The sequence below is a fragment of the Micromesistius poutassou genome, assembly GCF_964030765.1.
Source record: "Micromesistius poutassou genome assembly, contig: SCAFFOLD_710, whole genome shotgun sequence".
Classification (NCBI taxonomy): Eukaryota; Metazoa; Chordata; class Actinopteri; order Gadiformes; family Gadidae; genus Micromesistius; species Micromesistius poutassou.
In genome coordinates, this window is record NW_028177388.1 from 1 (window position 1) to 17,500 (window position 17,500).

The window sequence follows — 17,500 nt, forward strand, 5'->3', positions numbered from 1 at the left end:
CTACAAAAATAAATTTTCATATAAATAAATTATATGGCATACATTTATCTTTGTAACTGAAAACAACATACATCCACACCAACCAAGACCAAAATGGCAGCCTGGGAGAACCATTGTTTTTTGTTTTTCCTTTTAAGATCCTCTAAGCGCTATGAGACTCGTAGTGTAAAATGTTATATATTCTTTTTTTCCTATTTAACATTAGTAAGCACTTTATACAGATCAAACTCCATTAATGTAAAAAACATTAAACCGTTATAGTGTTTTTTTTTCAATAGACATAAAAATCCCTGCATTTGTTATCCACTGGCATCATGACCAATAATGAAAGAAAAAACAAAAACAAACATCTTATATTACAAAATATAAATATAGCAAATTGAATATTGAAAACAAAACAAAAAAATTACATTTAAAACAGAATAAAATAGTTGCCAGCCATAATTCGCTCCGTTACTGCCAATGTGACATCAGGAGGAGAAAAAAACACACAAAAAACAAAGACATTGAAAAACAAACAAATACAACAACCTATATTTCATGCAAGCAGCAGAAACAAAACACTGGACACAAGAAGGATTCTGAAGACCTACGTCAGGTAGCCATGGTAGTGGGGGTGTGGAGATGGATTTCCAGAGCGTAGCTGGCTATGGTGGTGGTGGTTTTGAGTTATAATTATGATGACATATGGGCACACACACACACACACACACAAGCACACACACATCTAGATATATTCAAATGAATGCAGACACATAACAGGACATGGATAGCAAGAAGGTAATGATCGAGTGAGGGGAGGATGGGGTACATTCTGAGCCAAGGCTCTGGACCGTACCATTGCACTATTGGTGGCGGATTTCAATTAGTCGGATGGTGTTATGCCGAGGACTTTTATCGCTTGAGGTCATTGCTGATTGCTAGGGCCAAGTTGGGGCCATAGGGGGGTAGAAATGAGGGAAATTCACACATGAATCTTTACACAGACGTACAGAGCACATTGTCAGGACATATAGGGCTTAGCCCCTTACACTTTGGCTAGCTTATTGTTGGGGCGGATGTGAACTGAGTTGTTGGTTTTTGTAAGAAAGATGCTTGAACGCAGTCAAGACCCTGGTTGAGTTGAGTCTGAGAGTTTTCCCAACTTTAGCTTATTAACTACAAAAATCCCACAAAGAGAACAATAAGTTCGGTTCTCCTTTCTCCCTGGTCCAGAATCAGTAATGTTACGACCACAATATTTGTGGTTTTGGGTTCCAGAGTTTGGTTTACTGACCACATGTCAGTGTAGAGGAGCTACAGAGAGAGAATAAAAATCCTGCTACGTTACAACACCAGAACAGTAACCTAACTTGAACAGCTAGGCTAACAACCAATGGAAATGAGGAATCAATTAGGTCACAATGAAGGGGGGCTAAACCTATTGAGCGACAGACACGATCAACCTGAAACAAAACAACAAAAAACATCTTCTTCATATCTGCTTGTCTTAAATAGCACGCATAGCGTGTGTCAAGTTAAACACTAACTGTTTTATAACTACCACAGGTTTGTGATAAAAAAAAAAAATCCTCAAAATGCATACCTTTATACAATATATAGACACACACGTATACAATTTTATACTTGTACATACATACACAAGAGCCCTGTTGGGTAATTCTAACAATTTCCCTCATGTTCAAAATGAGTGTAAATGTTAGTGTGTTTTGAAGATAAATCTGATGGAGGCACCAGGACAAGCCAGGCTTTCACTCATCATACAACCATTACACACACACACGCACCTACGCGTGCACAAACTCACGTGCAAACACACACACACACACACACACACACACACACACACACACACTCGCACACAATTCTATTGTTTAAAAGAGACATTTGCATAGAGTTATAAATGTACATTATTTTCAAAATAGTTTAAGCAGCAATGCTGAATGCTGACAGGTATGTAGATGAAGCTTCCTCATGGCACAGATCCACAGAGAACAGTAATCTGAAATCTCTCTTACACACACACACACACACAGACAGAAAGACACACACACACACACACACACACACACACACACACACTCACACACACACACACACACACACACACACACACACACACACACACACACACACATACATACATGCATACACAGGCCATGGTTAATGGCAGCCCCAGTCTGTTTACAAAAGAGGAGTTGTACAACTCCATACGACAATTATAGCTACGTTTTTGTTCATATTTACACGTGTACATCTCTTAAATATAGATAAAAATAGCTATGACAACAACAGTCCACTTGACTACAGTAAATATGAGCACCATGACGCCAACACTGAAGAGTGTCTTGCTGCCTGTGGCCGCGGGACGGTTGCCGATGCAAGACCGGGTCAAGGCGGGGCCACACCGGGGGCCAGACCGGGGGCCAGAGCGGGGCCAGACCGGGGGGCCGGACCGGGGGCCGGAACCGGGCTGAGCCGAGCAGGGCTGGTTCAGATGGAGCTAGGACAGCTGCGTAACAATACCAATGTGTCCAATCTTTGGTCGTTTTTGCTTTTTTTGCTCTGCACCCCCCCTGAGAAGACAAATAATAAAGTGTCAAATCATTCAGAATGGGTTCATACCACACCATTGTTTTGGAGACAGTCCTTATTTGAACGGCCGGACTCCGACGTCTCTCCCTGGCGGAGGCTCACCTCAGCTCGCCCGTCGGCCGTAGTTCCTCTCGTCGGCCTCCGACTCCATGTCCTGCAGCTCCATGGTGTCCGGCGTGGCTCCGCCGGGCTCCGGCTGGGTGTCCTGCGGCACGTGGGGGTCCTGAAAGCCGGGCTCCGGCCCGGGCCCCGGCCTCGAGGAAGCTGCACCTGACGGGTAGTAACCCTCCGCTGCCGCCGCCGCGTACCCCGGGTACGAGGAGGCCGGCCGGCTTGGGCCGGCCGGGGGCGCGGCGTGAACGGCCACGGTGACGGACGCCGAGGCGGTCACCGTGGTGATGGGCTGGCAGAAAGGGGCGGGGTTGGAGTGGTGAGGCGGGTGGTGATTGGGCCGGGTGCTGTGGGAGGGGCGGGCCCTGGGGTCCCTGCGGCCGAAGCCCGGCGGGCCGCGGTGGCCCCCGCCCCCGGCCTCGCCGGCCGACTCGAACGCGTCCGTGCGCGGCTTGCCCGGGGGCGGGGCTTGCTGGCCCTTGGGGTGGTGGTCCCTGTTGCCGTGGCGACGGGAGGCCCCGGGTTGGGGTCGGGGGTCCGTGCCCTGAGGTGGGATGGACTGCAGAACGCAAGAGAAAGAATAACAAGTTCAAAATACGCGCTCAACCCGTCATCAAAACGAATAACCGAAACGGAAAAAAGAGGCGACTTCAACCAGAGTGTCTTGAGCGAGTGTGCGTCGTACCGAGGATACGTTGTAGGCTGGGGGCACGGCCTGCCTGGCCGAGTGCCTGTGACCCGTCCCAGCCCTCCGTTCCTCCTCTGTCCTAGCTGCTCTGCCCCTGGTGGTGGGGAGGTGGTACTGCTGCTGCTGCTGCTGCTGCTGCTGCTGCTGCTGCTCCTCTGCCCCCGCAGCCCTAGCACGCCCCCTGTCCGCCGGGAGGCCGTACTGCTGCAGGTCGTGGCTGGTGTTGGAGCTGTACTCGGAGTCCGAGGAGTCCGAGGTGGCGCCCGACGCGTTGGTGGCGTTGGGGTCGTGGTGGCGCGGACGGACCGAGAAGTGGACCACCTGCGGAGGGGCCTCGGGGGAGGGGGTCGGCAGGCGGCTGCCACCGTCCGCCGGCGTCACCTGGAGAACGCGCCGCGCGCGAGGGAAAACGGAACGCGACGGTTAGGGGACGATGGTCTGACCGCCGGCTCCGCAAATGGAGCCCGACAAATGGGACAAACCCATCCCAGATAAACTTCAATCACAAATTTCAATGCTTCGATCGCGTATGATGTGATTGAAGCCCGTTTGCTTTCAGTTTCAGTTGGATTTGATTTGTCTGCGTGGGCTCACCTCGGGATAAGGTCCAAAGTAGGAGAGCAACACAGGGAGCAGCACCAGTCCATTTAGTACCCCTAGAACGGTGAGGATGGCCAGCACTGCAAAGAAATACCTGCAACACAACACAGACACACGGTTCTTAGAGATCCTCATAGAGTGCACGTCACATGACTTTTCCCTGTCTGAAACCCCCTAAGAAGGGGGTTTACTGAAGGCTTGTTTCCCCCCCATATAAAATCCAGACAAAAGCATCAAATGTTTGAAAAACTGGCAGGCGAGAAAGCCATAGATCACCAAGAACAAAACAAATGTCTTGCTGGAGACATCAGAAAAACAAAGAAAATACCTAGGTACACCGCAGAAACGAAGCACACAAGCTTCAACGTGGGGAGACAAGATCCACCACCTTAAAAGAATACCTCCACCAACACAAAGAAACTAACACACACACACACACACACACACACACACACACACACACACACACACAAACACACACACACACACACACACACACACACACACACACACACACACACACACACACACACACACACACACACATACAAACCCCCCACAGACACACAGGCAGGCAGTTTCTCTACGGTTTCCCGGGGCAAAACCAGGAATATACCTCGTACTTGTAACGTGTGCGTGTGTGTGTGTGTGTGTGTGTGTTCTTGTGTGTGTGTGTGTGTGTGTGTGTGTGTGTCTTTCTCAAGTCCTGCCAAGGAGGGTTAGTCTTTAGGAAGCCGCAGAAAGAAAGGGAAAGGGGGAACCATAATTAGCAAGGGCTGGTTAATTCAAAGGCCTGGATGAAGGGAGGGAGATGTGGAGAGGAGGAGAGGGAAGGAGGGAGAGGAGGAAGAAAGGGGAGGGAAGGGGAAACTGTGTGTGTGTGTGTGTGTGTGTGTGTGTGTGTGTGTGTGTGTGTGTGTGTGTGTGTGTGTGTGTAGGGGGTGCACTCATTCCCGGGTGTGTGGCGTATAAGCTAACACGGGGAAAACAAAGAAGTCAGGAATGTGGGGAGAGGGGTGGTGGGGAAGGGGGGAGTGAAGAGGGGTGAGAGGAGAGAGTGAGGGTGTAGGAGAGTAGGCTGAGTGGAGGGACAGAGAGAGAGAGAGAGAGAGAGAGAGAGAGAGACAGGGGTACAAAAGGACATGGGCCTCTCTCTCTTTCCCCACTCTGGCCCTAAAAAGAGCGCGAGAGAGAGAGCGTGAGGGAGAGAGAGCGCGCAAGAAAGAGAGAGAGGGCGAGAGAAAGAGCACAAGAGAAATAGCGTGAGAGAGAGAGAGAGAGAGAGAGAGAGAGAGGGCGAGAGAGGTGGAGAGGGCGAGAGAGAGAGAGAGAGGGCGAGAGAGAGAGGGGGCAAGAGAAAGAGTGCGAGAGCGAGAGACAAACACACCCGGACAAACATGGTGATGGATATAGAATTTAGCAGAATTTAACAGTTTATTCTTGTGGGAAGAGATGGGGGCCTGTGAGGGCCTCTTTCTCTCTCTCTCCTTCTTCTTCCTCTCTTTTTTCCTCCTCTCTGCCTCTCTTTTCCCTTCCCTTCTTTTAATCTAAGCCCCTGTGAAATTCCCGGTCACTCCACAATCCCTTCTGTCTAATTAAATCTCCAGTGTACCAGGTAGGACAGCCCCTCCCTGCCCCCCTCCATCCTCTTGGCCTAGCTGGCCCCCACGCCCCCCCCCCCCCCCGACCATAAGCAGGATCTACAAGCACCATAACCTGTCCGTAAGCAGCCATAACCTGCATATATAACTAAACCTAGCCACCCCATAACCTGCAACTATAAGTAGCCATAACGAGCCCTAACTAGAATCAGCGATGACCACGAAAGGCCTACAGCAATACCTATCACACCCGCGACCAGCAGGCTAACCAGCATCCAGAAACCTAACAGAGTCAACCTCCAAAAACAAATCATTACCCAATTCATCAAACCAACTAACCCGTACCAGCATCCATCATCCCCACGTAGTGAGGTGATGCAGTGTGTGTATGTGTGTGTATGTGTGTGTATGTGTGTGTGTGTGTCTCCATGTGCATGTGTCCATGTGCATGTGTGTCCATGTATGTGTGTCCTATGTGTGCAGAGCCACATAGAGCTCGAATACCACACTGAGTGTACCGCTGGGCTGTTTATAGTGAAAACATTCGCCGGGTCGACTGCAAAAAAAAAAAAAAAAAAAGAGAAAAAACTCAGGGAAACATTTCTTTCAGCGCAAGCAGAAAAATACGAGCAGGGCCCGTTGTTATTGCAGCGTCTTGGGCCGCATGCTTTGTTTGCTCAGACAACAGCACGACTTTAAACTGGGGGGCTGTGGCAGGGCCAGAAACCAGAGCACTCCACCAGAGAGGTGAGGAGAGAAGGCACAGAGGCCGCCCTGAGTGAGTGTGTGTGTGTGTGTGTGTGTGTGTGTGTGTGTGTGTGTGTGTGTGTGTGTGTGTGTGTGTGTGTGTGTGTGTGTGTGTGTGTGTGTGTGTGTCTGTGTGTTTGAGCGCACCCCCTTGCTGGCAGGCACGCCATCTCTGACCCCCATGATTGCAAGGTCAGAGAGCCTGATGGTGTGTGTTCATGTGTGGAGAGAGGTGGGTGTGTCAATGTGTGCGCATGTGTGTGTATACATACTCCTGTGTATGTGTGTGTCTGTGTGTGTGTGTGTGTATACTCCTGTGTATGTGTGTGTGTGTGTGTGTGTGTGTGTGTGTGTGTATGTGTGTGTTTATACTTCCGTGTATGCATGTGTGTGTGAATACCCCCCCCTGTGTGCGTGTGTGTGTGTGTGTGTGTGTGTGTGTGTGTGTGTGTGCGTGCTTCCAGACCACATAGTTGAAGGTGGCCCCTCTTTCTTCGAGGAGTAAATCAAGCAAATTATACACGGCTAGGTCGTCCGCTAACGTCTACCAAGAACACGTTGTTACCATGGAAGCACGACTGAGTCCAGAGGACGAGTAACAAGGCTCTGGACTTCAGCGCGCTGGAAGCAGTGCTAACTACCCCGCTGCCCATGTGGGACAGGGCCATCTGGCCACAAGAGACTTCCTCCCTGGTGCCTTTTACTCATAGTCCTGTAATTAATGATCAGGAGTTGATATATGCCACAAGTAAACTGCCAAACAAACCCCAAAGGTTTTAATTTCCACTTCTCCTGACTCTCAATTTCTCCTTCCCGTGCTTATGAATAAAAAAGTCTTTGGAGGGCAGATATACTTGGAAGATCAAAAAAGCCAGGATTGTCTTCTTCTGCTACTCCCCCCCACCCCCCCCCCGCCCCCCCCCCTCCCAGCCATTCTCTCTCTCCTTTCCCTCTTGTTTCCCTTCGTCCTGCTCTCTCGTTCACCCCTTCCTTTACTTTACCCCGGTACCCCCTCCCCCTCCTCCTCCTCCCCCCGTCTCCCCTGACCTTCAACTCTCACATCCTATCCCCAGTTACCCCTAAAACTCTGTGGCATGAGACAATAAAGCAGGGAGGAAGCAGATGAAAGAGAGAGGGGAAGAGGAGGTAGGGGGGTGGGGTTAACAGAGAGAGAGAGAGAGCGAGCAGAGAGAGAGAGAGTGAGAGAGAGAGAGAGAGAGAGAGAGAGAGAGGGAGAGTGAAAGAGCGGCCCCCGGAATGAAGTTTCCAGTGACAGATACAACAAAAAAAGAGGCCGAAAGAAAGAGGGGAGGAGGGATACAATGGGGGGGGGGTGGAGGAGAAGAAAGAGATGGAGGGGGACAGCATGAGAGGCTGACCTTCACGCTACAGTGGCGTCTCAGGTGGATTCCTGACACGGGACATGCAGGCTCAGGCCCAGCCCAGCGTAGGCCGGACGCCATGTCACACGGCAGCACTACGCTCCACTATAACATACGCAACGCAACACCGCACTGTAGCACACACACAGCAGACCACTCCACACCGCAGAGCCCACCAACACAACACAGCCACGCCAGTAGCCAGCTATGAGGTCACCGATGTCAGGAACCTCTGTCGTTTTTTTTTAGAGCTTAAAAAATAATAATGATTTGGAAACTTAATACAACTGTATGGAAAAAAAATCTCTAAGATGAATGCATGCTTAGTTCAATTCGGCGCTGCTTCTCGGGCGGTTAGGGGGACTCACCTGACGATGAAGTCGAACTCGGAGCCGGCCAGCATGAGGACCCCCAGCAGGGTGGAGAAGGCCCCGTCCAGCACCGGAGCAAACATGTGCTCCAGGGCCAGGAGGGCCCGCTTGTTACGGTCCCCTATGGCTGTCAGGAACGCCTGCGGGGCCACACATTCACAGCGTGAGACGCAGGCCTCCACTAAGTCCTCTTTCTCAAGACATTACAATAACAACAACAAAACGACAGTTGAAAATAAGCTTTTCCTCCAAGTTTTCTGAAAGCCAAGCTCATTAGCCAACACAATGAAGTCCTTTAAAGGCAAAGCCATAATTTTTTATTTGAAAAAAATTTGTTTTTATTTGTTTTAAAGTGAGGTCTTCAGCTCCCAGCTGAAAGGTTACTGGTTTGATTCCCGTGCCCTGACCTAGCCTGTACGGGTTCCCTCGAGCAAGATTCCTAGCCTCTCCCAGCTTCCTAACGACAACGTGCGTCTGAATGAACTCAAGTCGCTTTGGACACAAGCTAAACCACAATACAGTGACTGGGTAATTGCGTACCAGGGCCACGTGGACGGTAAACTCCACCCCGATGCCCACCGAGGCGATGAGGATGACCACAGGCACGGCGCTCAGCTTGATGTCCATCAGGCCCATGAAGCCAAACAGCTCCACGGTCATCAGAGACAGCACCAGCACCTGAGGAACACGGACGCGAGGTTAGCCACGGCGCAGGAGCCTCGGTCGGGACACACATCCTACCACACAAAAAGCTTAAACACAAACAAATATGCGGTAAAACGTGTGCTGTCATTATCACTATGCATATATTTTCTTTCTTCCTCCTGTGTAAATGAAAGACCCATGGTAACTCCCATTTTCTGCCTACTATTTTAAGTAAGTTAAGTATTTACAAAAGAAACCACCAGAATAACCAAACCACTAGGAAAGTGTTTTTTCTTTCCCCATGGTCCCATGGCATGAAATTTTCACTTTATGAGGTTTTCTAACATTAATATGAGTTCCCCTAGCCTGCCTATGGTCCCCCAGTAGCTAAAAATTGTGTTAGGTGTAAAACGAGCAGTAGGTATCTTGCTCCGCCTTTGAAAAAATGAACGCTCAAACACACAGATTTGGGATCTGGCCTCATATGTCGTCATATGGGGCCAAGTTACCTCCCCTTTCTCTGCTTGGCCCGCCCAGAGAATTTCGCCCGCCAATGAGATAATGAGCTAGGACCGTGCGAGCGCTAGATATAGAGCCCCAGGACTCCCGCCGGAGCACCCGGAGTGTTCAGTGTTCCACTGTAAACACTAGCGCATGGTACCGTGGCCGCAAGCTGCTCAGGGCCACACCCCCACCCTCCACCTTGACCCGCCTCTAAAAACGGCACGTTTGTGGAGAGCTCATTGCGGGACTGGCTCGTAGTGGCTGTAACTCTGCACCAAGGCTGAATTTCTTGAACGTCTTCAAGTACTGTATTAGGGGCCCACTAACACCTTTATTAAAGCATCCATAAAATAGCATGCCATGGGACCTTTAATCTCGAAACCGATTATAAACCAGAACAGCGGCCGTTGGATCAGAACAGCGTATAATGTGATGTCTTTTGGCTTATTATTACATATACTGTATGTCTGTATAATAATAACATACAGACAAGGACAAGGACAAGTCTTATTCAACTGATCATCAGCCAAGAAATGTGGTGTTGTCAACCATTACAGTAGCCACAGTTCACAGGATTTTCAGTATTTTTTAGTTCGATTTTTGTCGTGTTTTTTTATGTTCTAAAGGAGCGGGAGGGACGGCAGGGGGAGAGAGTCTGCGGGGTTACCACGAGGATCATATGCGTGAGTGCGTTTCTGTCTCCCAGATATGCACTGAGCAGGGGCACATTCATGTGTGTGTGTGTGTGTGTGTGTGTGTGTGTGTGTGTGAGTGAAATGTTTATGGGTGTGTGTGTCGGGGCTTCTGAGAAAGCAGGACAGGAGCTGGGAGTAAATGCCATTATCAGCTGACAGGTGTCAGGTTACCTGGGGCCCGGATCCTTTGAAGAGGCCTAAAGTTGATGGGGGAAGGTAGCTGGCCTGTGTGTGTGTGTGTGTGTGTGTGTGTGAGTGCAGAGAGGTGAGGAATCTTTGGGTGGGGTTAAGTTTGCAGGTCTAAGGGATTAGGGCCCGCGGTGGTGTGCTCTGGACAGAGTGAATGGTTAAACTTGACGCCACGCCATAACTTGTCTTTTCATCTCGCTTGTAAAGCCTTAAGGATGAACATGGGGTTCCCTCCTCCCCTGTTAAGAGGGTTCGGGTGGCCTGGCCAGCGCCTGTCATAAAACCAAAAAATACAAAAAACCCAAAGAGGAAGAACAGAGACCTGCGTGGGTGTCGAGAGTGTGTACGTGTGCACGTGTGTGTGTTTAATTTCCCCCCACCTGGGTGTTTACACGTTCGCGTATACAGAGGTGAATGATTGGGTGCCTGCTTGAATTGAGTCCCTTATACACGCGCGTAGAGGGAGTCGGGAGTATGGGGAGCATCTCCCCGTTGATTTAAGTGGAGGTGTCTGGTGGAGCGGGGCCAGACTAAACAGATTGGACTTGACAAAACAGCACAGGATAAACACCACCGACCAGGGCTAGAATAACACCCAACTGTCTCCTCTGATTCTCACTGCTGCCCTCGGCCCTCCCCCGGATTAGACTGGATTTAAAGGAAACAGTACAGGAGAGAAAGCACAGAGGGAGAGGGGTGCGGCGGTATTCCTTCCGTCATAATGGTTCTGAAATGTGTGCGTCTCGGGCCCTGATTAAGAGCCTGTGTGGAGGACGTGTCTATTCATGGCAGCTAATCCTTGGACTAAAAAGGATATTTATTTGGGTAACAAACCAAATCCAATCAGATTGACATGTCCCGATCCGGACGTTCCATCCTGTATACATGTGTTGTGTTTATCCATCGCCTGTGAAAGTACGTGTTTACATATTGATGTGAAACGCATGTGTTCATGCCCATACAGTCTCTCGTGTGTATACATTGCTGTGAACTTGCTCATCCATAACTGTGAACACATGTGTTTATGCCTTTGCCGCCAAGGCATGTGTTTATCCCTTTCTGTGAACCAATGTGTTTACACCTACGACAGCGCATGGTGTGTGTGTACATTGCCGCAAACTTTCTTGTTTATCCATCGCTGTAAACGCACATGTTTACCCATGGTTGCGAACCAATGAGTTGACACCTACACACGGTGCAACCTAGATGTTGACCCACTGCAGTGAAAATGCATGTATTTACAAACAGCCAGGTTTGAGTCCTCCCCCCCCTCTTCCACGTCCATCACTCACAATGATCCCGGCGGTCCAGGGGTTGAGCAGGAACAGGGCGCACACCAGGAAGGTGCAGGCCAGCACCACGCTGATGGAGAGCAGCAGCCAGTGGCGCAGGCTGACGTACTGCTCCCAGAACAGGAAGGGGTAGCCGTTGGGGTAGGAGGCCAGGCCCTGGCGGGTGTAGTTGGTGCAGATGGCCCGCACGCTCTCGATGGCCTCCACGAACTGGGGGGTCTCTCGGAGCCCGTTGAGGTAGAAGGGGAACTGTGCGTATTCGATGGGCTCCGCGGCGGGGACTGGGGGGAGGGGAGGGGAGGGTAGGGAGGGGTGGAGGGAGGGAATGAAGAGGGAAGAGAGAAAGCAAAAGGGAGAAGGTGAAGCGCCATGGAAAGGTGGTGAAGGTGTACCAGCCGCGGTCTGGCGCGCGACAGAAACATTCTGATCCGTGGAAATTAACTTTGAGGTTGGGGCCCGGGGATCGGGAAGAACATCTGTAGGAATAATTTTGCAGTAGTCAGCCAGACGGCAAAGCAACCGCCAATATCAAGGCCCCCCCCTCCCCCCTCTGTGTGTGGGTCTGTGTGTGTGTGGGTCTGTGTGTGTGTGGGTCTGTGTGTGTGTGTGTGGGTCTGTGTGTGTGTGTGTGTGTGTGTGTATGCATGGACCAGTATGCAAACAGAGCTCCATTGACTCAAACCCAGCCAGTGTGTGTGCCTGTGTGTGTGCATGTGTGTGTGTGTGTGTGTGTGTGCACACACCAGGCCGTCTAATGAGAGCCTATCAGCCCCAGACGGAGCGCGGCGTTAGAGCGCGCTGTGATTCGGGGGTAATTACGGCGTCAGCATCCTTCGCCGAGACCACACCCTGCACCTACCACAGGCAGCGCAGCGCAGCGGTAGCCTCCTTTATGCCACGCAGACATTCCCCCCCCCCCCCCCCCCCCGGATTATAGTTTGGTGTTTCTAACCAAAAAAAAAAAACACCCACCTCAGTATTTATAGCTCCACCTGATACGGCCATGACAGACAGAGAGATGTACGAGCTGGGCTGGCCGGGTGTGTGTGTGTGTGTGTCTGTGTGTGTGTGTGTGTGTGTGTGTGTGTGTGTGTGTGTGTGTGTGTGTGTGTGTGTGTGTGTGAAAACATGTACTTGCTGTCAGGTATGTGTGTGTGTGTGTGTGTGTGTGTGTGTGTGTGTGTGTGTGAAAACATGTACTTGCTGTCAGGTATGTGTGTGTGTGTGTGTGTGTGTGTGTGTGTGTGTGTGTGTGTGTGTGTGCAGGGCCATACGTTTATGTGCGTTCATGTGTGTTCCTAAGTGCCTGCAGGGTCAGACGGCAGCGGTTGCTAACATGGTTTAGAACATTACATCTTCACTATAAATTTCCATTAGGACACCGGTTGGCTTTCGGCCAACCCCCGGCTGCCCAGGGGGGGGGTTCCTGCACAGCCCAGCGCATTACCCTGCTTATCCAATCACATCCGCCCCCCTGTAAAGGACTTCCTGCTTGTTATCCAATTGTGTTTCCCACCCAAGTTCGCTCTCTGCTTGTTAACCAATGAATATACCTCCCCCACAGAGCACTTCCTGACTTGTGCCAAATCATAGACTGGAATCAGACAAGAATGCGGGACTGTGTGTGTGTGTGTGTGTGTGTGTGTGTGTGTTTTTTTAATTTGTTTTTTTATTTAAGGTGGACATGGCTCTGTGCGGTAGGGAAATGAGAACAGGGTGTGTGTAGTGTTGGGGGTCACTGAGTTTTAATAGTATGGGTGTGTGTGTGTGTGTGTGCGTGTGTGTGTATGTGTGTGTGTGTGTGTGTGTGTGTGTGTGTGTGTGTCATTTCAGGGCCTCATGGTAGTCAAAATTATAGCATTCACCACAGGCACCATTAGGCAAACCACATTGAGTGATTCCTGGTTCTCAAGCCATGCAACATTATCTCTCTCTCCCATACAAACACACACACACACACACACACACACACACACACACACACACACACACACACACACACACACACAAAGCCATTCCATTAAGTCAACTATATCACTTAAAGTTAAGAGGGAGACGAAGAGTAATAAGTCCACAGATGGTATGAAATGAACCAAACCACAAGAGGTAAACATTAAACCGCCATCTTAGGGAACCTGAGAGTTTCAACTGACGAAGTCGTCTCCAGAGCCAACGAGTCAGTGGGCGCGTAACACGAATACGCAGAAACAGTATTGCTTTACCGTATTACAGTTTACAATTCACACTCTTTTATGTATTTTATTAGTTCATGCCCTTAACAAGGCCTGAAATCGAAGTGCTTTTTTTTCATTTTGTGCTGGAAAGTAAACCTAAACTTGTAGACCTGGGCCTGGGAACCTACTCAGTTCTGAACAGGATCGAATTTAGTAGAAAATAATAAGAAAGAGAAAGAAATAGCCCAGGAGAGACCAGCGAGCAAAAGCATAGCATAGCGCGGGCAGAGACATCCACAGAAACGACTCTTTCTATTGACATATTCGATGCTATTGCCATGCAAATAAAATATAACACGAGAGGGGAGAAGATAAAGCAGTAAAACAAAGTAGAATATAAACGGAACCGACAGAACACAATGGGCCACGGCGACGTCATTTGACTGTGGCGATGGGGAAGGAAGAGAAGGCCACTGAACGGAGCGACGTCTCCACTTACTGCTGAGGCGCGTCTCGGGCCTGGAGTCGGTGCGGTCGTGGGACCACTCCGGGGGCTGGGGGCGGATGTTGGCCTGCGAGGCGGCGTAGGCCACCGGGTCGTTGCCCACCCAGGCCGTCAGGTAGATGTAGAAGGCCCCCGGGTTGATGATGCCGTCGGCGTCCACCAGCCGCTGGCGCGTCAGCTGCACGCACACAGACAACAGAGGTTAGCGTTTAGCCTAGCGCCCCCCAAGTCAGCACTGCTTGGCTCTATGTAGTGGACGACAGAGACATGTCGTGTTTTTTTTGGATTGAGGGTGGAGGAATCGTGCTCTAGGATGCCTACAGGCAAGGGATTTTGGGGGAATCTAATCCAGTACTTTTCGGCTGGGAGGCTGGAGACATTAGCCACGGCACTAGGAAAGGTCGTCGTTAGCGTTTGTTTGTAGTGATGTTATTGTAACAATTACAGGATTGTATTCATTGGGAAAAATGTATTTTCCTCCACATGTGAATGTCACCTGGTTTGTTTTAGGATATACTTCAGAAGATGGTTACAATACTGACATTCATAATTCATGAATCATTTTTATGACGCATAACATGCCAATATGCTAATGTGGTTAAAGGGGCGTTGCACAGCAAATGGTCAGAGTGGTGAAGTCGATGTTGGACATGGAATGGCATTGTGGAAATGAGACATGTTGAAGCAAAACACTCCGCAGGTGAACCAACCACAGAAATGCTTATTTATACACATGCATGGGCGCGAGAGAACCAAGCAGCTTTCAAAATAAGAGTCAAATACTACCCCCTCTTTCCAACCAAAGAAAAGTCAACAAGAGAAACACTGCTAGCCTTTCTCGAAATTCCCGTACTTTTCATCGCGGCTTCCCAGAATTATCTGGCCACATTAAAACATGGAAAATGTTAAATCAGCTTTTACTTGTACTCCAGACGCTGGCTTTGCCCTACGCATGGCTAACTATCCACTCGTCACATACCAGTTGCTGGACAAGCCCTATTAGCAGGCGTTACTATTCCATGGAGACCCACGCTGTGGAGACAGAGCTTTCACGCTCTTATTTTAAACTGCCTGTCTACCAGTTTGAATGAGGCCTCTTGGAAAATACACACTCACACACAAACACACACACACACACACACACACAAAAACAAAAAGTCTGCAGTGTAGATGAGAACAAACGTGCGTTAATTTGTTAAAGACCGTTCCATAAATGTTCCACAGTTCTTTTCCCGACACACTCTCTTCAGATGCTGGATTCCTTGTGTGGTGCTGCTGAGTGTTATTTGCAGTAACTCGCACACCACCGAAAACGCTGCAGCTAACTACCTCAGCATGGCCAGCTATCTATGCCTAAAAAGCAAAACATGTCCTTCCAGCTCCCTCCCTCACCCCCTCACCCCCTCACCTAGCCTCCCATGTAGAAGCAGGGGAGCGAAACCTAGCGTGCTTCCCAGAGAGGTAAAGCCATTACTTCACAGGGCTACACGCCACTCTGCCTTTGGAGGACAATAAATCTCTCTCTCTCTCTCTCTCTCTCTCTCTCTCTCTCTCTCTGTCTCTCTCTCAAAGGGGGGTGATGGTGCTGGAGGTCTGGGGCTTGGGGTGGGGGCGGGGGGGGGGGGGGGGGGGGTCCTAGACTCACAAGGTCCAAGTCGACGGAGGCAAAGGGGGGGGGGAGATAGTTGTTGGTGGTGGTGTCGGCGAATGGGATGGGGGGGGTTGGAGGTGGAGGTTGATTGGAGTAGGATCAAATAAATACAAATATAAAATTGCTTGGGTTAGCCTAATAATAAAACATTTGGCCGCAGTCGCCGAACCTCGGCTGTGTGCAGTTAAGCTGGTTGTTAACACTGAAGGAAATGCCACCTGGCAAATGGAGTAGAGCAATAAAAACAACACAACATCTGTACAAATGTTACTCACACTTGCTTCTCCTGACCCCTACGGGCGCCCGGGTTGGCCCCGGCGCGGCCAACCAACGGGGGCCACGGGAAGATCTCTTTCATTGGCTTCCATTGGTACAGATGCTGTTTACTATGTCTTTCTACTGGAATAATGCATGTTTCCTTATACCTCGTCTTTCTACTGGCATAATGCATGGCCCGTAAGAAGAGAAAATCCACTGGCCTCAGTTGATCAACTGGGGACTATGGCTCTGTAGAATGAGCAGTGTGTCTTATCAAACTCAAACTGACTGTCTAAAGTTAGAATATATCTGCCCTTCATTACAGGGACACAAAATATCTATTGCTGTTGAGTTGCATGTACACCTTGACAAAATCACAAACACAAGAAACACACATACACACAAACACGCACACACACACACTCACACAAACACTCGCACAGACACACGCACACACACACACATGTTATGCACCCTGAATTGGAGCATGTGTTTCAACTCTGCATGGGAAAGAGCGAAAGTGCCTGAAAGAGAGAGAGAGAGAGAGAGAGAGAGAGAGAGAGAGAGAGAGAGAGAGAGAGAGACAGAGAGAGAGGGGAAGACAGCGAGATCCAGTGAGATGGAACGAGAGAAAGCGAGAGAGGAAGAGCGACAGAGAGAGAGAGAATGAGAGTGTGCAAGAGATAGAGAGAGAGAGAGAGAGAGAGAGAGAGAGAGAGAGAGACAGAGAGAGAGAAGGTGGAGGGGGGGGGGGGGGTGGGGTCCAGTAGTAAGAGTGCAGAGGGGGAGGTGGTGGGAGGGCCAGAGAGCAGCAGAGCCGCCAACATTAAGTGAGGTGGAATGGAAGGGCGGAGAGCTGGATTCCAGGGGATCTGGCTTGAGTTTAGCAGTAGGATACGCAACAACTGTAAGTCTTCAAGCTGTCACGGCCGGCCCCGGCCAGCGCTGCCGGAGGGCCCCGCGTGCCTCGCAGGCAGCTAACGTTTCCCCTTACAGGCACAGGAAGTGATGTCACGCGGCCCCACACAGCAGGCCTGACTGCCGTCACTTCCTCACTACCTTCAACCGTAGTAGTAGTAGTAGTAGTAGTAGTAGTAGTGGTAGTAGTAGCAGCAACAGTCGGTAAGTAGGATAACCAGGCAGAAGAGGGAAATGCGAGCAGCTGAATGGTAACAGAGCAGAGACTAGCAGGGCTGTGAAAGCATGGGCTGGTTCCTCTGGGCTGTTGTTCGGGAACGTACGATGTTCACATGCGGATGGAATGCCAGGGAATCACGCTTAAGCTCTACTTGCAACGCAAACAGCCTGAAGAATTAGTCTTTGAAACAAGTCAATTACAAAGGGGGAGATCTGTTGTCAATCTGCCGTCTGTAAGCGGTGTTGTGGAGGTTCTGTGTTCTGCTGGCTGCACTGTTGCCTTTCAGCTTGCAGGGTCTGGCCCCCGTCTTTTGCCACCTAAAGCCAATCTACAAGAGGTTCCAAACTTTGATCT

The 17,500-nt window shown here is 50.1% G+C and overlaps 1 protein-coding gene across 1 annotated transcript in view; it reads right to left on the reverse strand.

Annotated features, from left to right (window-relative positions):
• Positions 1-2,174: 2,174 nt before the first annotated feature.
• The window catches only part of LOC311376173 (protein patched homolog 1-like), a 20,604-nt gene continuing 5,278 nt past the window's right edge, over positions 2,175-17,500 (reverse strand). Inside the window, exons 5-12 of the mRNA XM_084491038.1 lie at positions 14,094-14,277; positions 11,421-11,701; positions 8,636-8,773; positions 8,093-8,235; positions 3,989-4,088; positions 3,392-3,775; positions 2,698-3,265; positions 2,175-2,576 (exon numbers count right to left, since the gene is read on the reverse strand). Of these exons, the coding sequence (XP_084347164.1) occupies positions 2,699-3,265; positions 3,392-3,775; positions 3,989-4,088; positions 8,093-8,235; positions 8,636-8,773; positions 11,421-11,701; positions 14,094-14,277 (1,797 nt within the window). The 3' untranslated portion in view covers positions 2,175-2,576; position 2,698. The remainder of the gene's footprint in view (positions 2,577-2,697; positions 3,266-3,391; positions 3,776-3,988; positions 4,089-8,092; positions 8,236-8,635; positions 8,774-11,420; positions 11,702-14,093; positions 14,278-17,500) is intronic.